This window comes from Engystomops pustulosus, chromosome 9 (assembly GCF_040894005.1).
Source record: "Engystomops pustulosus chromosome 9, aEngPut4.maternal, whole genome shotgun sequence".
Taxonomy (NCBI): Eukaryota; Metazoa; Chordata; class Amphibia; order Anura; family Leptodactylidae; genus Engystomops; species Engystomops pustulosus.
In genome coordinates, this window is record NC_092419.1 from 76,721,423 (window position 1) to 76,746,452 (window position 25,030).

General features: G+C 41.6%; 2 protein-coding genes across 6 annotated transcripts; both read right to left on the reverse strand.

The window, feature by feature from the left end:
- Positions 1–235: 235 nt before the first annotated feature.
- On the reverse strand, positions 236–9,953 carry ITGB1BP2 (integrin subunit beta 1 binding protein 2). 3 transcript variants are annotated; one of them, XM_072123488.1, is made up of 12 exons: positions 9,301–9,953; positions 8,909–9,058; positions 8,751–8,800; positions 8,608–8,664; positions 7,758–7,921; positions 3,828–3,931; positions 3,688–3,743; positions 3,535–3,605; positions 1,830–1,941; positions 1,379–1,489; positions 905–967; positions 236–753 (listed from the first exon to the last, which is right to left on the reverse strand). In XM_072123488.1, exons 2-12 carry the CDS (start codon positions 9,018–9,020, stop codon positions 526–528), a joined length of 1,128 nt encoding a protein of 375 aa, XP_071979589.1. In that variant the 5' UTR covers positions 9,021–9,058; positions 9,301–9,953; the 3' UTR covers positions 236–525. The 3 variants fall into 3 exon arrangements, with proteins under 3 accessions (XP_071979589.1, XP_071979588.1, XP_071979587.1); XM_072123487.1 differs by having other exon boundaries at positions 8,909–9,061; XM_072123486.1 differs by having other exon boundaries at positions 8,909–9,102.
- Positions 9,954–10,313: 360 nt separating this feature from the next.
- Positions 10,314–22,200, reverse strand: LOC140076785 (mitochondrial ornithine transporter 1-like). Of its 3 annotated transcripts, none has more exons than XM_072123489.1 (7): positions 21,972–22,200; positions 16,689–16,764; positions 15,157–15,415; positions 11,798–11,938; positions 11,550–11,716; positions 11,317–11,475; positions 10,314–10,580 (listed from the first exon to the last, which is right to left on the reverse strand). In XM_072123489.1, the coding sequence occupies exons 2-7, from the start codon at positions 16,756–16,758 to the stop codon at positions 10,453–10,455; spliced, it is 924 nt and encodes a 307-aa protein (XP_071979590.1). In that variant the 5' UTR covers positions 16,759–16,764; positions 21,972–22,200; the 3' UTR covers positions 10,314–10,452. The 3 variants fall into 3 exon arrangements, with proteins under 3 accessions (XP_071979590.1, XP_071979591.1, XP_071979592.1); XM_072123490.1 differs by lacking the exon at positions 21,972–22,200 and adding an exon at positions 17,840–18,012; XM_072123491.1 differs by lacking the exon at positions 21,972–22,200 and adding an exon at positions 17,591–17,773.
- Between the last annotated feature and the right edge of the window lie 2,830 nt (positions 22,201–25,030).

Genomic DNA, 25,030 nt, shown 5'->3' on the forward strand with positions numbered 1-25,030 from the left:
TCATCATGCCCACTTTAAACCAGTAAAAGTCCTGATCCATGCACAGAGCTGACATGAAACACTTAGGGAAAATTTCATTGGTAGTAGCCTAATGCTGTGTGTGCAGGAAAATTCTAGATTCTACAAAAAATGTCAAAATAAAATCAAATGGGTGCAAATTAATTTGAGCATTGATGTGGTCCAAGAACTACATAAAAGCAGCAAGTTACTACAATTGTGTTTTTACTAATTTTTTTCAATGTCAGTAGATCCACCAAATTTGCCTCATCTTAGAATCAAAAGTAACTTTCACCATCTTAAATAATAACAAACAATCACAACCATATAAAATTTAATAAAAACAATTAAAGTGAAATAAATTTCCTCAATAGATTAGACATGCACATTGTTAGACAATGTACATGACTGACATGTAAAATGTAGCACTGAGAGGGGATATGTGACATAGAAGAGAGGAAAGTGACATGTACATGAGGTGAAGGTTTACCAATAAAATAACAAGGGACATGTTTTATGGTCATTATCTCAATCTAAAATCTCCTCATCTTCTGACCAGCTGAGGTCATCATCCAAGATTTCTTCAATATTTGTGACTGGGGCAGCGTCTGGCACATTTGGTTCTGATTCATTTGAGATTTGTGGAGGAACCACAGTGAGCTCCAGTCGCGCCCAGGTCACAGGGTCAGATTTCTTCAGCGTAATCTCCACTTTCGTGGCAAGCATATTCACAAAGCAAGATTTGGTGTTGATAACCTGAAACACAGTTAGAAAGTTTCAGTATACCCTACAGCAGCCATAATATGATCTGGTGTTAAAGAACTTAAAACTAAAAAAAATTACATATAAGATTTTATCATAGAATTAATAATTCTGCTAAATTTGGCAAGTATGAATTATCACTTACACCCCACAACTCCAGCTCTTTTCTGAATTCCTTCTTGCCTTGAAATGCAATCTGGATATCCAACTGTGAGGAGAAAGATTATGGTTTTTTCAGTCCGAAGTTTCTCATTGCAGATGTTGAGGGTGAAGCAGCAGTTCATTTTTATAATGCTTCATCCTTTTTATGTTAGAGAGAGTAGTCTCCAAAATGTGCGATTGTGATATTCAGGAGAGATGGTTGTCAGCCAAGAGAAATCTAAAGCAGTGGCATAAACCCATCTCCTCCTCCAGTATTGGTTTCCCAGGGGGGAAAATCTGTACATTTCTTGCACAAAGTTCGATAAAACGTGATGAAATATAGGTTTGAAGGCACCAACATAATAATAGAGCCATAACACAAGAGCTTATTAGTAAATAATGTAAGCTCCAGGGCTTCTCTTCACAATTCTTTCACCCTTTACCATCTCACTACCTTGGTTCGTCCATGATCCCTTACCTGGGTGCGATTGGCTAGAACCTTTGAAGACTCTGGCAGAGCAGTTTTGGCATAAACTGTGATGACAACGAGATTGCTGGTTTGATGCCAGTCATACCGACATGACACATTCTGTAAGTAAAACAATTTAAAAAAACATCCATAAAAATAATGAACATTGCAAGTAAAAACTTTTCATTCCATAGGGCATGTACTGTCTAAAAATAATATGCACAGATTGTAATTATCAAGCTGCTTATCAAACAGTCAGTACTTCTAAGATGGGGGTAGCGGTCTGTTCTTTAGGAGTTTGGATAAGGCGCCGTTCAGGCATGTACACCGCCTCTCCAATGTCTATGTGACTTGTGATACAAAATACTAGGGAGAAGAAACTAATGGCAGCCCTAAATACCAGTGTGACCAGATCCTTATCCATTGTGATAGTATGTTTAATTTTACATTTGTCTCATACTTGTTTCTCTTGTGGTTGTACCCACAGATGAGTCCCTGTGCTGCATCCTTTCTGGTCTAGAAAATCATTGAAGTCGCTTGTTTTAATGGCACAGCAGGACCAGTACTTCATCCTATAAAGAAGCCATTACAGACAGTTGTGTATTCAGTAATCCAGTAAAAGTTACTTGATATCTCAGATATAAAAGCTACAGAAAAGTAGGGACAATCATAGGAAAAAAAAAAGTTACAAAACGTCTGCAAAGGATAGGATTCACAGGGCAGAGAACTACAGAATAAACATTGTTCATCCTGGAGGGCAAACCAATCTAAAGACGCTTCTACAAAATGAAAAGAACAAATATGAAGAAAACATGATGACCAACAGCAACTGGAAATAGAAAAGTAAAAGCCAATGCTGGAAATGAATTATAACCTCATCACCAACCACATCAATATAACTAATATAACACTCAACATTAGAAACCATAATTCCAGGTTATCAATGTCACTGACAAATCGCTTTTAATTCATAAAAAGGTTTCTGGTCCTTTGGGATCCATGTGTCCTAAGTAACCTTGTCTCTCAATGTTTTATCTCAAGGGTAATACTGACACAATAGGGGGGATTTACCAAAACAGATACAAATAATATAATAATGATGTTAAGGTTAATAGGGGGAGTAAATCTGGGAGAGTCCATTGACAAGGAACTGGGAGTACTAGTAAATCAGCTGCCTCTAAAGACAGCAAGATCTTTTCATGTATCAAAAGTGGTATTGACTCTTGGCATAAGGATGCAATATTACCACTGGCATTGGTTCGACCTCACCAGGAATATGCCGTCCAGTTCTGGGCACCGGTCCATAAAAGGAGGCGCTGGAGAGGGTACAACGAAGGGTCACAAAAATGAAAGGGGCATGGAGGGTCTCAGTTATGAGGAATGATTAAAACAACTAGATTTATTTAGTTTGTAAAAGAGACGACTAAGAGGGGATATGATTAACTTCTATAAAGGACGATGAAATATATGAATGGTCCAAACAAAATATATGGTGAAAAGTTGTTCCACATTAAATCAAATCAAAAGACAAGGGGGCACTGTCTCACTCTGGAGAAAACAAGGTTTAAATGACCAGAGGAGACAGGGCTTCTTTACTGTGAGAACTGTAAATCTGTGGACTAGCCTGCTTCAGGCGCTGGTCACAGCAGGACAGCAGAGAGCTTCAAGAAGGGTCTACATGCCTTTTTACACCTAAATAACATTGACCGTTATGTTATATAGAATTGTTTCCCATAAATCCCTTCCTCATACAATCTCTTCCCTTCCTTCTGTTGAACTTGATGGACATGTGTATTTTTTCAACCATATAAACTATAATACTAGGATACTATGATACAATTAGCATAAGAAAAGCAAGTCTTGTCCAACATAGGGAGATATAAGAAGAGCGGTCACCTATCCTGACCAGTTTTAAGGGGAAAAAAATAACTTACTAGAACATTGCATTATAAAGAGATCAAACTTGTGGGTAAATACAGCAGCACTGTACTGCGGAATGATTTTAAATCCATAATGTTAGCATCCAATGAGTGCACATTAAAGTATCATATACAGTATAATATATATATATATATATAATAAATTTGCACAGTATATATCATATACAAGATCAGCAAAAATGTTACAAAGAAAGTTTAATGTAGACATAAAAGGAGAACCCTTACCCTTCATGAAACACTGGCACTCCAGGGTGATACACGCAGGCAGTTTGATCACTCTCTGGCCCTTGAAATATCTGTGCAAATAGGAAAGAATATGTATTTTTTAATACGTATGTAACAATGTCATGTGTGAGTTATGGAGGTAGGACTACTTACCTCTTTACATCCTGAGTGCTTACATTTTCTCCCCAAAAATGCTACTGCAGGGTCAACTAAAACAAAACAAACATTTCATCAACTGTGAAGCTTGAGACCAAGCAGTTATTTGATCCATACATCTCATGACAACCTCTCACCTTGCTTTTCTGATTCCTTGCTCATTTCCAATGTGAGCTTTTCCAATTCTTGTTCTAGTGATCGAGCAACTTTAAGCACAAGAGGGGTCATCTCTTCTGGTGTTCTGGAAATAACAAAATCCAGAGCTCAGGTCTGTACTGTAAGTTACCATTTACCCTTTATGCTACATGGTAATTAAATTCAGCACTGCCTAGTTCAATTTATACCATTATATGGCTGGTGGTATTATTCCTTATGTCATTACTGTTCATTCTACGGACGATAAACAAGTAGATAACACTTGACACATATAGGATAAGCTATACGAAGTGCACATTTCTGAGAGAGATTATATTCTGCCCTTAAACTTTCTTACTATGAATGACTGGCAGTTTTGTAGAAGCCAAGAACGAATAGGCAAAATGGAAAAGATATGTTATAAACAAGCAAACTAGGGGCTAATGGGGTCGGCAATTTAATTACCTTTATGGAGAAATATGGCAGATGGAACAAAAAGGGGGCACATTATGGGGCACTGTGAAGAGCTGGTTTTTGAACCATGCAGTTGGTATATTACCAATGCACAGAAAGCTACATGTATTATAATAAAACAATACGTAGGGAAAGTCCAAACAGCACATCTAAAAGAGGAAATGGTGGGTGCAGGCACTCAGAACCAGGCTTCAGGTCCTCCAACGTAGGTAATTGAAAGTAGGCAGCACTCCAAATATAGTGAAAAAACGGGTGTTCTTTATTCCATGTTAGGGTACAATGAAGTACAGAAGCAGCGACGTTTCGGCTCCAAAGAGCCTTTCTCAAGCAAAGTGAAAACAGTGGAGCTCACATATATACCAAACATAGTGGTCACATGATTACATAGCACCCACCCCCTCATTAGCATATGGCGTTAGCATACTCAGAAGCAATATGCATGAAATGTCTACAAAACAATAGATTAATATGTACATCATGAAAGTGCAAGTGCTAAAATACAATTCATACAATTAGATTGCAGTATAGTTAAATCTGTGCAGTTTTAAAGTGCCCAGTGCAGTGTAGCAGGACGAACAAATTACAATTACACATAGTAAAAAGAGGTTACGGGTTCTCACCATCATTTCCACTTGCTGCGAAAAAATAAATAAATGGATAGATAGCTAACCTGCAAGCGCGCCGATCACTTCCATGTGTGACACGCATCCGTGGAGCGCAAGCCATAGAGGGCATAATGCGCATGACCGGAAGTACTGTGAGTTCGTTACCTAGGGAACCGAATGCCAGCACTTATGTTGCTGAAGCCGGGCAATGCGGTGCGATCGGCACCTTAAAGTAATTTGCGTGTGTCACGCTTAGTGTGAGAAGGTCAAATGGCACTTTGGAGGGCATATTTGTTTCCAGAACCAAACAATACGGTGCGATCGGCACCTTAAGGTTATTTGCGTGTGTCACGCTAGATTTAAAGGGGGTCAAGTGGCACGGCAGAGGGCATGTCCAGAGTCAAATCGGCACATTTAGTGTCAAAAACTGACAAGTAAAGAGGGAGGTAACGGGTCAAGTCCCTGTGTATCCAGGGAACAAGGACCCTAAAACAATATGTACATTACCTCAAATATGTGTGGTACCATAATTACTTTGTATGCGAAAGCAGAAACTTGTTGAAGCAAGGTAGTAAATGTTGCTTTCATGTCCCTCATAAAGGGCATTTCAGAATTGGAAAGAACCTATCATACTGTATATACTGCAAACACTATGTGTGGCAAGGATATCGCACATAATAATTTCTCTTTTTTAGAATTTGTGAATCACCTCCTTTTTACTGTCCTAGTGTTTTGTGTTTACAACCCCTACGCATATTTCCATGGATACAAACAAACACACTGTGAATGGTTTTGTTCTGCAATTATAGTACCTGTTCTCTACATCTTGCCAATATACATTTCGATCTCTCTCATGCTAGTTCATGGGAATTTTTACATGGTTCGGTATCTGCAGCATCCTGAAAATTAACGCCCTCCCCTGACTACTTTATCTCATGCAAGCTCTACCCATTCATAAACCTCTGCTTTATTAGGGAAGTTCATAAGCTGTTCTCTAAGGTCTCTCCTCTTTGCTGGTGTTGCAGCTCAGAGGAAGGCACTATATGCTACATGTATTCTGGGACTGCCCAGGATTTAAACAATTTTGTGACGGAGTTGGGCACTGGGTACATGACTTGAGAGGACAAATTTTAGTAACCCTGCACTGGCCCTCCTTCATTTTAGATATGTAGTGTCCAAATATATAAATATCTAACCTGCCACCTGCTTAAAGAGTTTCGTGCATGTATTCCAACTCAATAGAGATCCACAAATTCATTGTGAAAAGGCCAATAGCTTCAAAAGGTCAATGATCCATACCGCATGGAGAGCCTGATGCACTCTGAACCATATGCTGCCAACAGATTCCATCGAAATTTGTCCCGCTGGCTCTCCTTTAGTTCCTCAACTGGACTTACTCCTATGCTCTCTGGACCACAAAGAGCCCACCAACCAGCCTTTGCGCAACCGTGAACGCTACCTGCCCCATTTTTTCAAATTTTCATTCCTTCCTGGCCTCTTATTCTTCTTCTCCTGACTTTCTAAACTAAAAAGTTCTAATTGTTACATCCCTCATAATTAAAATTATGCAAAAAAAAAAAAAAAATTTATACATTTGGATCTTTCAGAAACTACAGACTGTTAAACCCGCGGGCTTCTTAAGCTCGGGGGTTGCAGGACTGGCCGTGCTCTATTGCTTTGAGCACGGCCCGCCCCGCGATCCCTCCCACCCGGCAGCTCCGGGATATTTATTCCCTGGCGCGGAGCATCCCGTTCTCTTTCCGGACGGCTCCGCGCCAGGAAAGATCCCGCCCGCCCTCCCCTTTTTTGTTTACTTTTGTTAATGTTTTTGGTTTTGTAAGTATTTTGTCAATATGTTTTATTTCTTTCATTGTTAATTATGTATTGGAAGTCACAGCTCGGCCTATGGCGGAATCCTTGACCCTCTCGGGAATGAGATCAGATCAACTGGACGAATCAACGAGAACATGCCCCCGTGGAGGCGGGGCTTGGCATGCGAGGTGGTAATAGGAGGGTCTCGAGTTCCCCATTTGGACCAATGGTTAATTTGTTTAAAGATTAAAGCTGTGGCCGACCCCCCATTTTTATCCCAATTTTGAGTCCGTGTTTTTTGTCCGCTTGCCGGGTGGAAAGTTGGGGTACAGTGACGTTAGTACGGCCAGTCTTTATTATTACTCAAATTTGCCTGATTAGACATCCAATAAAAATAGTAAAAATAGACAATACACAGATTGTCAAATTTAGCCCAGAACAGGGTTACAAATGTATCACAAGCACCTCTGTGGAAACACGTTAGATGTGACTAGATATTTATGTAGTACCAGGACAGATCCAGTTTAGGGCACGTTCACACGTTGCGTTTTGAAACACATTACAACAGCTGAGGAGAGGCGATTTGCCCAATTACATTACTGTTTACATTTGTTAACGCAAGGTTAATGCATTGCACAAAATGCATGTGTTAATACATTGTTAACACATGCGCTAACATCACATTTGTGATGCGTTTTGTAAACGCATATGTTAACAGTAATGTAATTAGGTAAATCACTTCTTCTTAACCGCTGTAAAGAGTTTCAAAATGCAACGTGTGAACGCGGCCTTAGGTAAACTTTCCATTCCAGCTTTCTGTTGACAGTATCTCAAGTCGCTTTAGGTTATCAGGAGATAACAATTTGGGAGATGATAACATCTGGTTTCAGTAGCAATTCCCTCATACCAGTGGCCAGTGCCTGCTGTTGCCCATTAGTGATTAGACAATAACTATTTTTAAATGGATTCCATTAATTTGAATACTCTCAGTCTGAACGTAACTGATCTACAATAACGTTTTATAACAGGCTATATTATTACCTCGGTCTCTCTTTTTGCATCTTTTCTGCAGATTTAGGACCTTGTACAATGATTTCTTTACACAATTTTGATCCTGGGTCTTCAGATGCATTTTTACTTCCAGAAATGTCAGGTTTTAAAGGTTCAGCTGGTTTCTCGTTACTATGAAAGCCCTTAGTGCAACCCTAGAATAGACACACGAGATAAGATAAGAACAAGTGAACCTAAATGTTTAAAAATATGCAAGCCTTTGCATTCAAAATCAACAATTCACATATGAGGAAAAAGATCTTTTTCTTCTTTAGATTTCTAGTACTAAAAAAAAAAATCAGTTTCATTCATTCAGATGGAGATTGTTTCGGTGCACCACACATGTATATGTGCAACTCACAGTCATAGGAAACAGTCAGATATTTTTGCAACAAATCGCCTGTGTATGAATTTACCCTAAAACTTTCTTTTTGTTCATGAAATCAGAGAGTGTTCTTCCTGTAAATGTGCAGCAGCCCACACCTTTATCCCCAATAACGAATATGTAATGGTATATAATGGAAAGTCCAATAAAACTGGGAATAAAAGGTGAGTGGATGGCCTTATTTTACTAGAAATAAAAGGTGAATGTAAGTAAAATATGGAGTGTAATGGAAAGCCCAGATATAAGTGTGAACTGAGGCCATAGGACAGTAGTACACATTCTCATTCATATAGAGGCATCATGTCATCAATGACTCTGCAGCCTTTCTTTTAGAGATCCCAGGATGTAAATTCACCATGGTTATTTTTTATTGTTAAGTATTGATATCATCCATTTAATAGCAAGAGACCTTCTGTTGGTAACAATTGTCACAATACAGAAAAGATGATCCCTTACCTTTATAGCTAGAAACTCAGAGAAATCTGTTGTGCGTTTTCTACAGCAAGACCAGCCCTGAGAGGAAAAACATAAGGGAAGGGTCTAATAGAGACAATGTGATCAAGCAGAGTATTGTATAATAGTGAGTACTTAGGACTGACCTTTAAAGCATCATGAAAAATAGGGTATCCCGAATGGAAGAGACACGAATCTGAAGAAAAGGAAAAGTAACACAAAACACAAAAGTATTGTCATCTTCTACATGTCCCATTCTTATTCTGTATAATAATACACAAACATTACATAGAAAGACACTAACCTGCAGTGTTACTATCAGGGAGGAATCGCTCCCCACATCCCTTGTTGTAACATAGCAAATACTTATCCACCGTCTGCTGGGTTTTATTCAGACTAGACTCCTGACAAGTCATGTCAGGAATATAAGTGTAGATGGATGTAGGAGAAGAGTCTGCTATAATAAAGTAATGAATGGAGAGAATAATCCAAAATCAACTGTAAAACAAAAAATGTCATATCAGAATAATGGAAAGTTCTAACTACAAAGTGGGATCATCTTAGCTTTCATGCTAAACTGAAGAGGATCACAACTTTGAATCCAAGTACTAACTCTAGATGACTAAAAAGTACTAATCATTTACTTTAGTCAACTTTAGGAATATAGAAATTGTGCAAATGAGAAGCAAACATTACCTCTAGTATGGAGACTGTATCAGTGAGACTAAGCTGAGAGATTTCTGGCCTGGGGAGGCCGGGCACATGGCTCTATCTTTAGATTCAGTCAATGCCAGCCCAGCACCAAAGATGGAAATAAGAATGTCACCAGCTGTGACAGGTGACAGAAGAGTCAAGGGAAGCCAAGCTGTGAGGAAAAGACAGGAAAGATCTGGAGAAAGGAAGTAGAAGAGGGAGACCTATCCAGACAGATGAAACATAAGAGGAACTGGTTAAAACAGAAAGGAGAATAAATCTGTATGCACATTAGCATGAAGTATAATATGGTATACAATGAGAAAAGCTATTGAAAGCCATTTCTCAGTGAGATTTCCTTTTATACATAGAGAATTTCTTTAAAAACACAGAATTTAATCAAATTTGACATGCAATACATTCCCTGTAGATTCACAGCTCTGAAATATACATACACAGCCGTCATGTGATCTATGGCTACAGTGCTTTAAAATAGGAGTTCATGAATTTTAGCGAGACTTTATAGACAAAGTCATTAGGGACAGCAATATGTGCCTTGATCTAGTGTATAGTTAATCCTCAAAGATCACATATCTGAAAGTAATGGCAGAGTTTTTTCCTATTTTTATTTGAAAGTAATATACATTCGCGCGTCTATGGCAGAGCGAGGGAACTTATTGTTCCCTCGCTCTGCCATAGCCCAAAGGCAGACACATCGGCGGTATTCGACCCGCGGCGCCCAGCGCCAAATACATTGTTGGCGATTCGGGCGATCGCCCCAAATTGGTGGGGGCCCTTTTAAAGGCACCCCGGGAGCCCCCCTATGATCGTCTGTGATAATATCATTTAACAGTCTAGGGACAGTGATTGAGAGCATTCAATTATTACTAATGGATAATAATACAATCCTGTGTGTACAGTATACCACAAAATATTAGGAGGACAATACAGATTTCACTACAGCATCCTATAATAACTCAATAAGCAATTTGTAGTCATGAAGGGCACACACATGATCATCTGCATTTTAGTTTATTATAATAGAATATATAAACATACATATGTACATATGGAGGGGATAAAACAACAGTGAACAGAAATTATATTTAAGCACATAATTTTTTTTATAACAGCCGCTGACATAGGTCCATTCGCTCAGTCATGAGAATAGGACCATTTCGTAAGACTCCTCTTCGTCATTTCATAGGCCAAGAATAGGGCAGCATTGGAGGGGAATGCCCTGATTACGGTGGGCATCAGGCCACTGTACAGATTAAGGATACCTGTAGACATAAATAGTAGACAGTTAGGCTATATTCACACAATGTATGCCCGCCGTAAAGTCATACCTCGGGGGGAGGAGGTGGTGGTGGTGAACGCTGCTCATCTCCGCCCCTCTCCATAGTAATATATGGCGCCCGGCGCAATACTACAGAGAAGAATAGGACATGTCCTAACTTTCCCCCAGGCATGGAACGTGTGCTGCATCGTACCACTCCCGTATGGCGCCGTGAGGCCATTGTGGTGTATGGGGGCTAGTACACAATGTCATACCTCAAATTAGTCACAAATGAGAGGTCCATAAGTTCCCAACCAGGGAACCTATGTCATCAGAGACTGAGCACAGTATGCACCAAGTAGTAACCAGACACTGTATGCTAGATTGAATCACCAACTGCTGTATAAAGTCACATAATTTTTATGGAAGGGATCCAAAACTAAAAGGAGGACAAATGGGGAAAAAGGTTTCATTTCCTGACATTCCTATGATCCCTTGAGCATATGAGGCAACACCATGAAGGCCACATGTATTCTTTAAAAAAAAAAAAACACTGTCCTATAGATGTGTGTAATGTCCAAAATAGGTTGATAGTTGCATTCATTACTCTCACCACAATCAAGATTTTAAGTTGCATGATTTCTTTAGGCAGAGCAAAGAACAGATTAAAAAAGGGGGGGGCGGGGTATAAAACAAGTTGGGTCTGAATATGGTTTTAAACCCAAAATATGGTTGCTTACCTTCTGTCTTCAATATATGCAGCAGGGAGATGAAGAAACCTCCTGTAGAAGATGTGACAGACAAAACCTGAATCCTTGACTTCACAGAGTCCACTGGATAAACCGAGAGCCAAAAACAGGCTCCACCCACACCACCACTTACTGTAACCACCAGCGCACCTGTAAGTGCACAAAACCATGTCTTATACAAAAGTCCATAAGGACCCAAACACATAGGATTGTCTTCCTATTACCTGGTTGATCTCTGGAACTACGATTCAGAATACTGCTGCTCAACTCATAGCCACCAAAAAAGAAGAAGTAGCCTGGAATTTCCCGCAACCATGTGCTGCTGAGTCCACGGAAAAATCCACAGACACCTTCTGTTTTCAGAATATCACAGACAATGGACCATGGTGTGCTAAAAACTCAAGAAGTAGAATACAGTAAAACAGAGGTTTACAGCAATCATGAGACAGAAAGAAATCACTTGCGTGCCGACCTCTTATGTGGTATGCCCTTATATCCAGAAATCCGCATCTCATGTTGAGTTTGCATTCGGCACTTTACCAGTTCTGTTGGACAGAGGACTAGTGAGGAGAAGACCGAAGCCAAAGAGCCTGCAGTAGCCTTGTGGTAGTCTCTAGAGGAGAGGACACACAATATTAGAAGAGGACAGCAGTATAGCATAGATTGATATTGGTTCATGCTCCATCTATTATAGGCAAGTATCCAAAATTCTGATTTCAGTAAATCAATCTTAGTATATTAAAACAAAACCATCTTCAAGGAATATGTTCACATGGTGATAATGAAATTATGTTATAATGAAGGGTTGTTCACTTAATTTGTTGCAGAAATATCCACAGCTAAAAGGACCCCACCCTTAAAAATGTCATGGTTTTCCATGGATTTCTGCAGTTTCCATTCAGAACAGCAGGATAGTCTGAGAAACATGGGCAGTATCTGACAAATGATAACATCTGGTGTCCGAAGTGACAGCTGCTGCTCTTTCAGGTTTCTGCTGTACGCACAATGGTAATAGAATATGTTAAGTCGAGAGGTCTTCTGATAAAGACTGGTATTGTGCTACAATTATTCAATAAGTTGATTCATAAAGATTGTACATTATCTTCTTATCTTATCTTCCCCATCTTTGGTAGTTAAAGAATCAAGTTTATCATTTCAGGTGTATTAGCCATCATGTGCAGATCAGCATCTCATCTTACTTGAGTGAAGTTGCCCCCCCCCCCCCACCTTGTCCAAATCAAAAAAAATTGGTGTCAAACGTTTGTGCAGCAGAAATTTTCGTTTGTGCCGCTATTGTTTTTAAGATATTCATGAAAGTTTCCAGAGGTCATCAGAGGTCAACCAGCCCCTCTTCATTGCCCAAACCAAACCAAACTGGTGCCGAACAATTCTGCTACATTTGTGCTGCTTTTGTTTTGTATAAATGAACAAAAAATTAAAAAGGTCAAAAGTTCATCTAGCCCCCCCACATTAACCGAATCAAACAAAACTGGTATCAAGCGTTAGTGCTACGTTTGTGCTGGTTTGTGCAGCAAACATTTTCGTTTGTGCCGCTATCATTTTTAAGGTATGTTCAGGTGTTTGCATAGGTTAAAGGTGTTTAGAATGAACTGGTACAAAACAAACCTAGTGACACTTCCCTTGTTTGATCACCAGGGGGAGCTAGCAAACACATTGTACTTTGGAAGAAATGAACTCTGATGACCTCTGGAAAAAAGTATGAATTTATTAAAAATGATAGCGGCACAAACAAAAATTTTTGCTGCACAAACGTAGCACTAACGTTTGACACCAGTTTTGTTTGATTCGGTTTATGTGGGGGGGCTGCTTGAACTTTTGACCTTTAATTTTTTGTTCACATATTCAAAACAAAAGCAGCACGAACAAAAATTTGAGCAGCACAAACCAGCACAAACGTAGCAAAAATTGATTGGCACCAGCTTTGTTTGGTTTGGGCGATATTGGGGGGGGGAGGGGGGCTGGTTGAACTCTGATGACCTCTGGAAACTTTCATTAAAATCATAAAAACGATAGCGGCACAAACGAAAATTTTTGCTGCACAAACGTAGCACAAACGTTTGACACCAATTTTGTTTGATTTGAACAAGGTGGGGGGGCCAACTTCACTCAGGTTCTCATCTTGTATTTTTCTCTTAAAGGACATCTACTATCAGATTCATCCATCCCCAGACTATGTGCAAGTCTCACACATGCGCGTTCATAATTTCCTAGCGCAGCCGGCTGGAGACCAGTGCAGCTGCACAAGGAAAGTATGATCAAGAGACTTGCCAACACCCGTGTAACGTCACCTGCTGTCTGTGGATGAGCGGACTGGACGGGGGGGAATATTGAGAATTTTAGTGAAACCGGTTGGAGTGCATCAGGCGCATTTTTTTATAAAGTCATTTTTACCAGAATCCAGCTATTTCAAATCTAGTCAAAAACAGTGGGATCCCCTATAGACCATAACGAGGAGGCAAGTTAGGGCAGTATACTATCAGTAAATCTGATGGTAGATGTCCTTTAAAAGAGCTGTTCCAGGTATTATCTAAAACCCCATGGATGTGCTCACCCTGCGACAGCTGCCCCTTTCCTGACACCCTTAACAGGAGCTGGCAGTTGCGGAACCAATTACTGCCAATCAGTGGCTTCAGTGGGTATTGGTGATATCGGACAAGTGACGACACCAAAGTCTGTTGAGGCCATTGATTGACTGCAGTAGGTCTCGAGTGTTAATGAACAGACAAACTATGAGCCAAAGCTTTATTCTCTTTTCTTCTTTCTTTTTTTAAACTACTCTTGCCACAGTAAATGGGGGATTTCAGAATCCCTGGTAAACCCCTTTAAACATTTTTACCGTAATATAATCATATTACTTAAATGTCATTTTCCCAAGGTTGATTCATGACCTTCTGCTCCTTCTTCCTTTCAGCTTTCAGTTAGTTACTCAGGCATCATAGACATATGCTAGGGAAAATATGCAAAGTTTTCCAGAATGGGATAAGGAAAACCACGCCTCTTTTAGCTACCTTCTTAGGCCCCTTCCACACTAGCGAGTGTGATGCGATGAACTCGCATCACACTCGCAACGCAAGCTGCCGGGAACGCACGGCCCGAACGCTGCACCGCGGGAGTGAACTGACATGCTGAGTTCACTCCCGCGGTGCAGCGTTCGGGCCGTGCGTTCCCGGCAGCTTGCGTTGCGAGTGTGATGCGAGTTCATCGCATCACACTCGCTAGTGTGGAAGGGGCCTAAGGCAGCTCCCTTGACATCAAGCATAACCTACAAGAGGCCTTATCACATGATGCTGGATTAAAACCAAATTAGTATATCTATTCCAGAATGAACTTTTCCTTATCCCATCCTGGAAAACGTTGTAGATTTTCCCAGAATCTCCTTAGTGGAGCATCCATGGCTACAAGACTCCACACGCCTACATGGTGGCCTTAATTGGCAGTCTCCGTAAGGAGGACTCTTACTTCCCGACCATAGACACATGCTAGTCATGGTAGAGGTGCAGAGGCAGCTTTTGCTACTGTGCCCTGGAGCCTCAGGGGGCTTAAATACCTTTCCAGAATATAACAAGGTCATAGTATTGTAAAAGCTCCTTGGAGGTTAGGGTCCAGTTATAGATATTGTATTGAGAGTCAAGATATTGAGCTTCAAGCTGCACATCATGCCTCTGATACGAGATAATATAGTGGAGAAAAAAGGCTATTTAATAACTATTGAACTAAAGTATATGGCTCATAATCACAATCATGAGAATATAAATTAATAGGGATAATCATTAAGGAACTGTATTAAATAAAAGGTGATGGAGCACACACCTTAGCTGTGATGGATCTTGCATCCCCAGAGCACGACACACAAGATTCTGACAGAATCCATAACAAGCAAACAGAACTGCATTTTCGGAGACATTTGCCACCAGCGCTGGAACAGTGCCAAGATACAAGCCACGCAATCCCTCAGTCTGGTATGTTCGAAGTGCACAGTCCATAAAACTGCGGTACATAGTTGGGAAGGTCTGCATCTTAACCTTGGCTGTGTCAAAGGGCTGTCCACTGACCACACATGCCACACCACCTAAAGGGAAATAGCAAGAATGGTAAATACACAAGATCAGATCAGTAGTAAATTGTGTGTACATCAGGAGCAAGACAGTTTCTGGTCATTATGCCAGTTATAGACTTCTTTTCCTCTATGTTTTTCTATCTACAATTTGCAGTCCTCTCTGAGCTGGTGTGTAGACTTGGTTACAGAAGTCACTGATCCTTCAACCTTGTGCTTTTAAGTACGGTAATCCTTTATTTTTTATGTTGCCTTAATGTAATATGGCAGCACAGCGAGTTGCTGCTTGTTTTCATAGCAAGATGGAAATCAACAGATATTTCCAAGTAAAAGATAAGGAGCACAAGAATGGAGGATGGAGTAACTTGTTGCAAAAATTGCTGATCCACAAAAATAATGCAAATCTATAAAAAGTGAGAAACTACCCAAAACGCAATCATCTTATATGACAGAACGCTTGGCAATGGCACATTTATTATATGTATTTTCATGGCAGCACCATACTAAGACTAAGAACCACGAGTAAACTTGTAAAGTAAATTATTTCTACTGCAAAATGGAGTAATTCTTTTTAGAATTTTATAAATAAAATGAGATTTATGTCATGTTATTGATCTATGTCCGTTGTGTCATTTCTTTTGCCTGATCACGATGGTACAGTTTATTTTAAGCTCAATGTACTAGCTTTAGAGACACCTGGTGGTACATGTCAGTAATACAGTTTCATTGATTTTGGTACAGATTTCTAGACTACCAATAAATTCTCACAGACAGGATTCTTAATACTTTATATTTGGGGGTCCGCTACATCATTTTCAATGGAGCATCATGTTAGACCTCTGCATACAAAGTGGGTATATACAGTGGGGGAAAAAAGTATTTAGTCAGTTACTAATTGTGGAAGTTCTCCCACTTAAAAAGAGAGAGGCCTGTAATTGACATCATGGGTAGACCTCAATTATGAGAGACAAAATGAGAAAACAAATTCAGGAAATAATAACCCCTTACCAGCATGTGACATATTAGTATCACGTGTCGGCTGCGAGTGTATGCAGAGGACTCATGGGTTCAGCCCTCTCTATACAAGGAGTGCTGCATATTGCAACAAACACCCGCCGATAACGCCCGTGATCAGTGTTAGCACCTAGGTGGTAAAATACTGGCAGCCAACCACCCCACGAATGAAGGTAATAGTGACAACTAACTTGGGAAGTTGCTATATGGCAGTGACTGTCTACAGATTAGTTTATCACTTATGTGCGCTCTCCTCCTGCTTTCAATCACTCACCCATGGCTCCTGACATTGAATTAATCAGAACCTGCACAATATGTGAGGGATGGCTTTGATGAGATGACATGTCAACCTATAGAAAGGAAGAAAAATATCGCATTACAAGGTATATTAATCATTTCATTAGCTCTGGTGACAGCGAGCCTCATTGATGACAAATGCTGACCAATCAAATAGAAGCTTTCTATGAGTAGTATAGGTTACAACAAGTTACACTATTGGTCACAGTGGACAACTCTTCCACTTTCAAATGCTGTCAAGAAACAGGAAACCTCTGGGCAAATGTTAAATGGCGTATACCAGTGATGCTGTTAGCTCAAGTCATTATTCATGGTCAGGGTAGCAGAAAAGCCAATTACAAAATCTTACATGATATTACTATTCACTTTGCCCACCAACTCATGAATGGGGTTGTGGAATATATGGCCTTCTGCATATATGAAAATAGTACATACCCCCATTCCTTAGCCATGTGCATAAGCCCCTATAATGATCCATTTCTATCAAGGTGTCTGGTGCTGGATGATAAATCTACCTCCCTATAAGATCTCCTGCACACAAATGTGTGTAGCCCCTGTAAACGCGCCATATGGTGGCCCGATCCTACGGGTTGCACACAGAGCAGTGGAAGGGAGAGCCTGCATTATATGGAAATATATAACGCAAGGACATTTCCTCTGTCCCCCAATAGCTGTGCAGCGCTGTAATAGTTAATACAGTTTGGGAACGGCTGTTCAGCAAGCAGAACTGTCTAGTTTAACCTGCAAGATAGCTCACTCAAGGTATCGCTAAAATGTGCCAAATTTAGAAAGAAAAACATAAAACACGAAAACAACTTTTCCACCCAGGTAATTTTAGACTTCATGCACATTAGGCCATTTTCTTCGCCTCCCCAATACCTTTTAGCACATTCTCTCAGCATTTGCTTTGAATTGCAGGCTTCGGCCTGTTCTGCACGGTTTGTTTATGAAGCCTTAGTCACCTCTGACCCTGCCTGCTCCTAACTGACTTCTGTACTTTTCCACAGAAGGGGATTTATTAGTCGGCCATGTATCATCTAAACTGTATGGATGACCCATAGTTAATATCATGATAATTTGTCACTTAATATTGATTTGTCTCACAGTAGCAAGGCAGTTATTACCTACCTACTGTTGTCATCAGTTGGGCTGTGGATGTGTAACAGTCTCCTTCATGCGACTGCAGCAAAATCCCATATTGTGAAAGTCTATTACTCTGTGATCAGTCAGTGAGGAGTGTCGTGCCACGGCCTGATCCCTCGGCTGGGGACTAGCCACGGCCATGCCACGGACTGATCCCTCGGCTGGGGACTAGCCACGGCTATGCCACGGACTGACCACTCTATGGGGGGCTAGTCAAGGCCGTGCCACGGACTGATCACAGAGTAATGTAGAACTGCCCTGTGGCGTTAACGCATGTGTTTGGAAATCCATCACAACAGCTAAGAAGAGATTTGCCTGATTATATTGCTGTCAACTTTTCGTTTACAAAATGCATGTGTTACTGCAATGTTAACACAGTTGACATATACATGCATTGGTGCTAATGCATGTGTTTGGTAAACGCAGCATAATCAGGCAAATCTCCTTGTCTCGGCTGTGGTGATGCCTTGGAAAACTCATACGTTTACGGCATGTGTGAACGCAAACTTACACATTGCGTTTTGGCTTGCATTTTAATTTGCGCTTGGAACGCATTACAACAGCTGAGGCGAGGTGATTTGCCCAATAACATTAGTGTTAACATTTATGTTTACAAATGTAAACAGCATTGTAATAAGCCAAATCACGTTTCCTCAGCTGTTGTAATGTTGTAATGCGTTTCAAATGCAATGAAAATGCAGGCCAAAACGCAACAAGTGAACGCGCGCACACGTGGCGTTTATATTGCATTTTGAAATGCAAGGCAGCAGCTGAGGAGAGGAGATTTGCCTAATTACATTGTTGTTATCATTAAAAAGTGCTACTCCTCCCCTATTATCTCGCCACTCCTGGTTTGGGCATGAAAAACTGCATCTGAAAAACTGAAAATGTGGAAGCACCCTGAGGGCGCGTTCACACGTTGCGTTTTAGTAGCGTTTTCATTGCGTTTGAAACGCATATACAACAGCTGATGAGAGGTGATTTGCCTAATTACATTACTGTTTATGTTTGTAAACACAATGTTAACGAATGTGTTAACACGCTGTTGACGTATGCGTTAACATCGCGTTTTTGATGCGTTTTGTAAACGGAAACAGGCAACAGTGCAATAGCACTGTATTGTGTCCCTGCTAGACCAAATTTCTTTTGGTCTACTTTACACCAGTTTACAGCGTCCAAAAATGGCTGTGACACATATTAATTGTGTATGAGTTTCCATCCTGCCAAAGCCACGCCCCTTTTCGGAGAAGAGTCGGAGGAGGCGGAAAAAGTCATTTTTTCTGTCCCCGACAGCTAATAAATAGGTACGAGAGCAGAAGATGCGGTGAAAGCGCCACAAAACACCATAGTAAATGTCCCCCAATGTGTTGCGTCACTTTTTTGATGCGTTTTTGACGCATTGCAAAGGCTTCAGCCATGAACACGTTTAAGTAACATTGTGGGCGCGTTCACAAGTTGCGTTTTGGTAGCATTTGAAACACATTACAACAGTTGATGGGAGGTGATTTGTCTAATTACATTACCGTTTACGTTTGTTAACGCTATGTTAACACATGTGTTGCGTTAACATGTTTACAATGCATTTTGTAAATGGAAATGTTAACAGTAATGTAATTAGGAAAATCACCTCTCCTCAGCTGTTGTAATGAGTTTCAAACGCAATGAAAACACAGGCCAAAACTCAACGTGTGAACGCACCCTGTGTTTTACCAAAAACAATGGAAACGCAATGTTACCTCAGCATGTTATCCGGGCTGAAGCCTTTGGAATCAAAAAACAAGATGTAACACGAACGCGCCCTAAGGGTGGTGGCACAAGTGGAGTTTTGAACCCGTTTTTGGGCCGTTTTTAAGCAGTGGTCATTTTTTGAAAACGCATCGGTTTTTTTGACCATTTTTGTCCGTTTTCCAATTTTCTTAAATTTAACTGCTTAAAAACGGGTTCAAAACACCACATGTGCCACCACCCTTAGTGCGGTCACACGTCGCGCTTAACGCATGCGTTTAAAAACGCATTGGAATAGCTGAAGAGTGATTTGCCTAATTAAACACCTCTTAACACTTGTGTTTACAAAACGCATGCGTTAACCGCGATGTTAACGCATGCGTTAACAACCGCATGCGTTAACCGCGATGTTAACGCATGCGTTAACAATGCGTTAACGGTTGCGTTTTGTAAACACAGGTGTTAGCAGCTGTTTAATTAGGCAAATCACTCTCCAGCTATTGCAATGCGTTTTTAAACGCATGCGTTAAACGCGACGTGTGACCGCACCCTAAAGCTGCGGTCACACATTGCCTTTTGTTTGCATTTCATGCAAATTACATTGGTGTTAACATTACGGTTACATAATGCATGCATTAACACAATGTTAACACATATTTGTTAACACTTTGTTAACACCGCGTAACCACAAAAAAGCATCCGTGAGGCGAGGACATATTATTAAGAAGTACTACCCGTCCTATTTTTACTCCACTCCTGGTTTGGGCATGAAAAACTGCATCTGAAAAACTGAATATGTGGACGCACCCCGAGGACACTGTCAGACAGGATGTTTTGGCTGCGTTTGTGAATTCAAACGCAGACCAAAGCGCACCATTAATGCAAAGCTCCGGCAGCTCGGTCCCAATAGCAGGCGTTTCCATAGAAACGCTGATGCGATCCGGCCGCGGCCCGCCCCGGTGGGTGCGGTTTGGTCTGTGTTTGCAAACGCAGCCAAAAATGTCCCTTGTGACCGCACCCTAAGGCCGGCGCCACACAGGGCGCTTTGTCTGCGCTTGCAAACGCAGACAAAGTCGCGCCCACCGGGGCGGGCCTCGGCCCGATCGCATCGGCGTTTCTATGGAAACGCCTGCGATCGGGAACGAGCCGCCGGTGTTTCGCGTTAAATTAACGCAAAACACCGGCGGCTCGTTCCCGATCGCAGACGTTTCCATAGAAACGCCGATGTGATCGGGCTGCAGGCCGCCCAGGGGGGAGCGGCTTTGTCTGCGTTAGGGTGAAGACACACATGGCGTTTTTGGGCCGTTTTTAGTTAGTGCGTTTTCACATCGTTAAAAACGCATGCGTTTTTGACCAGTTTGAATTAAGATAATTGGCCAAACCTGACAAAAACGCATGCGTTTTTAACGATGTGAAAACGCACTAACTAAAAACGGCCTAAAAACGCCATGTGTGTCTTCACCCTAAGACCGATGCCACACCTGGGCGGGCCGCGGCCCGATCGCATTTGGCGTTTCTATGCGATCGGGAACAAGCCGCCGGTGTTTTGCATTAAATTAACACAAAACACCGGCGGCTCATTCCTGATCGCAGGTGTTTCCATAGAAACGCTGATGCGATCGGGCTGTGGCCCGCCCTGGTGGGTGCGGCTTTGTCTGCGTTTTCAAACGCAGACAAAGCGGTACGTGGGGCACCAGTCTCAGGTGGATTTGGGCATCTGGTACACCTCCAGACCACTAACAACTGATCACTACATTTTCAAATCAGAGCAGAAATGCCTACCAGATGACCAGGAAGTGGTCACAAAAGTGCACGCAATCCCTTTCACATGTTGAAGTAACATTGCATTTCCATTGTATTTGCGATGCAATGTTACTTCAACATGTGATCAAGGCTGAAGCCTTTGGAAAGCGCCAAAAACGCATCAAAAAACGCGACGCAATGTATCATGTGAATGCGCTCTCATGGTATGACCACACATTCAGTTTTTCAGATGCAGTTTTTGATGCCCAAACCATGAATGAAGTAAAAGTAGGAGGAGCAGCACCTTTCAATTATTTGTCTCACCCATTATCATCCCACCTGCTTTTGGTTTCAAAAACTGCACCTGGAAAACTGAATGTGTGGACGCTCCCTTATGTCCTCTGGAGGAAAAACATGAAATAAGGCACTCCTAATTTTATGACATTTTTCCAAATAAAAAAAATATTTTGCCACCTGCCACATTAGATATAACACAGATGGTATGGCCACAGCCGAATTCTCACTTATGGTAAAATGATGACATAGAAAATAAAATGTGTCTGAATTCTGAGCAGATCATACACGGCACACACATTCTCCACTAAAACCAAAACATGTCTGCTAGTTTTTTATGCAATTTAGTGCCTACCTGTGCTCCCTAGAAGTGGATCTGTTAGGTTCCTGATGATTGACCATGGGAGAGCATTGTGTTCATGTGGTTGCACCCATTAGTACATTCTTCTGTATCAGACACTTCATTAAGCCCCCTGTGGGTATTTAGCTTTACCGCAAAATAACCACTGGAGCAAAAGATCGTCCCCACCTCATTGGAATCATACCCCCTATGGAGCCATACTTCCTTTCTGTAAAGCATCCCCTACTTCTGGGCATGATTCACACATTAGTGAATTTGTACTAAAACCAGGAGTGGATTACATACACAGAACAGGGGCAAAGATTTCTAGACTCCACACCAGGTTTTGGCTCACAATTACAATGTGTGAATAAAGTCTAAGGGTGAAGACACACATGGCGTTTTTGGGCCGTTTTTACTAAGTGCGTTTTCAGATCGTTAAAAAAACGCATGCGTTTTTTGAAACCGCATGCGTTTTTGTCAGTTTTTCCGAAATTGCGCAATGAAAAACGGACAAAAACGCATGCGTTTTTAAAAAACCGGATGCGTTTTTTAACGCATGCGTTTTTAACGATCTGAAAACGCACTTAGTAAAAACGGCCCAAAAACGCCATGTGTGTCTTCACCCTAAGGCCGGCGCCACACAGGGCGCTTTGTCTGCGCTTGCAAACGCAAACGCAGACAAAGTCGCGCCCACCGGGGCCGGCGCCACACAGGGCGCATGCGTTTCTGTCCGTTTTCCGAAATTGCGCAATGAAAAAAGGACAAAAACGCATGCGTTTTCAAAAAACGCATGCGTTTTAAAAAACGGATGCGTTTTTTAACGCATGCGTTTTTAACGATCTGAAAACGCACTTAGTAAAAACGGCCCAAAAACGGCCCAAAAACGCCATGTGTGTCTTCACCCTAAGGCCGGCGCCACACAGGGCGCTTTGTCTGCGTTTGCAAACGCAAACGCAGACAAAGTCGCGCCCGCCGGGGCCGGCGCCACACAGGGCGCATGCGTTTTTGTCCGCTTTCCAAAAATTGCGCAATGAAAAACGGACAAAAACGCATGCGTTTAAAAAAAAACGGATGCGTTTTTTAACGCATGCGTTTTTAACGATCTGAAAACGCACTTAGTAAAAACGGCCCAAAAACGGCCCAAAAACGCCATGTGTGTCTTCACCTTAAGGCCGGCGCCACACAGGGCGCTTTGTCTGCGCTTGCAAATGCAGACAAAGTCGCGCCCACCGGGGCCGGCGCCACACAGGGCGCATGCGTTTTTGTCCGTTTTTCCAAAATTGCGCAATGAAAAACGGACAAAAACGCATGCGTTTTTAAAAAACAGATGCGTTTTTAAAAAACGGATGCTTTTTTAACGCATGCGTTTTTAACGATCTGAAAACGCACTTAGTAAAAACGGCCCAAAAACGCCATGTGTGTCTTCACCCTAAGGCCGGCGCCACACAGGGCGCTTTGTCTGCGCTTGCAAACGCAAACGCAGACAAAGTCGCGTCCACCGGGGCGGGCCTTTCTATGGAAACGCCTGTGATCGGGAACGAGCCGCCGGTGTTTCGCGTTAATTTAACGCAAAACACCGGCGGCTCGTTCCCGATCGCAGGCGTTTCCATAGAAACGCCGATGCGATCGGGCCGAGGCCCGCCCCGGTGGGCGCGACTTTGTCTTCGCTTGCGTTTGCAAGCGCTGACAAAGCGCCCTAAGGGTGATGGCAGATGTGCCGTCTTGGCTGCGTTTGCAAGGGCCAACGGATACCAAGCCGCACCCACCGGGGCGGGCCGCGGCCCGACCGCATCAGCGTTTCTATGGAAACACCTGCGATTGGGAACTAGCTGCCGCTGTTGCATTAAAGTACCGACAGCTCGTTCCCGATAGAAACGCCGATGCGATCGGGCCGCGGCACGCCCCGGCGGGTGCAGCTTGGTCTGCGTTTGCGTTTGCAAACGCAGCCAAGACGGCACGTCTGCAATCACCCTTAGGGTGATGTCATGCGTGGCGTTTTTGGGCCGATTTTAGTTTTCAGATCGTAAAAAACCCATGCGTTGAAAAACGCATGTGTTTTTTGAAAACGCATCCGTTTTTGACCAGTTTTACCAATTATCTTAATTAAAATTGGTCAAAAACAGATGCGTTTTCCAAAAACGCATGAGTTTTTGGAAGGACTGCTTAAAAACGGACCAAAAACGTGTTGAAAACGCCATGGGTGTTGCCACACATGGCGTTTTGAACACGTTTTTGGGCCGTTTTTGAGCAGCCCGTTAAAAAACGCACGCGTTAAAAAACATCTGTTTTTTAAAAATGCATCCGTTTTTGTCCGGTTTTCCGAATTTGCGCAATTAAAAACGGACAAAAACGCATGCGTTTTTTAACGGACTGCTCAAAAAACGGCCCAAAAACGTGTTCAAAAAGCCATGTGTGGCATCACCCTTAGCCAAATGGCTGATGTCACTGCAAGGTTTTGGATCCATGACATAAGAATGTTTATTTCTTAATACATTAACCCCTAGGGGACACAGCCTATTTTGGCCTTAAGGACGCGGCCCCATTCTTCAAATCTGACCTGTGTCACTATAAGTGGTTATAGCTTTGGAACGCTATGAGATATCCAGGGGATTTTTAGATTGTTTTCTCGTGACACATTGTACTTCAAATTAGTTTAAAAATTTGGATGATATCTTTAGTGTTTAGTTATGAAAAAAAACAAAATTTGGAAAAAAATTGGAAAAATTCTTTATTTTCAACGTTCTATATTCCCTACTTTTGATGCAGATAGTCATAGCTCCCAAATAAATTCATAACTTACATTTCCCGGGTCTCTGCTTTATGTTGGCATGGTTTTTTAAGATTCCACATATTTTACTAGAATGTTATAAGGCTCAGAATTTAGGTATCATTTTTCACATTTTTTGTAAAATCACCAAAACCCGCATTTAGATGGACCTGCTCAACTTCTAATTGACACTGAGAGGCCTAAATAATAGTGGGACTCGTAAATTACCCCATTGTGGAAACTACACACCTCAACGTATGAAAAACCACTTTTAAGAAGTTTGTTAACGCTTTACGTGTTTTAT

Bases quoted from the DNA above. Each gene is read 5' to 3' on its own strand.
- ITGB1BP2 (XM_072123488.1), bottom strand. From the start codon at position 9,020: ATGACTTGTCAGGAGTCTAGTCTGAATAAAACCCAGCAGACGGTGGAT. The intron at 8,665-8,750 runs GTCAGTCCTAAG...TTTTCCTCTCAG, and splicing joins TTTTTCATGATGCTTTAAAG to GGCTGGTCTTGCTGTAGAAA. The intron at 3,932-7,757 runs GTAATAATATAG...TGTTATTTCCAG, and splicing joins ATGCAAAAAGAGAGACCGAG to AACACCAGAAGAGATGACCC.
- LOC140076785 (XM_072123489.1), bottom strand. From the start codon at position 16,758: ATGTCATCTCATCAAAGCCATCCCTCACATATTGTGCAGGTTCTGATT. The intron at 11,476-11,549 runs GTAATAGGAAGA...GTGCACTTACAG, and splicing joins TAGTTCCAGAGATCAACCAG to GTGCGCTGGTGGTTACAGTA. The intron at 10,581-11,316 runs GTAAGCAACCAT...TTATGTCTACAG, and splicing joins GCATATATTGAAGACAGAAG to GTATCCTTAATCTGTACAGT.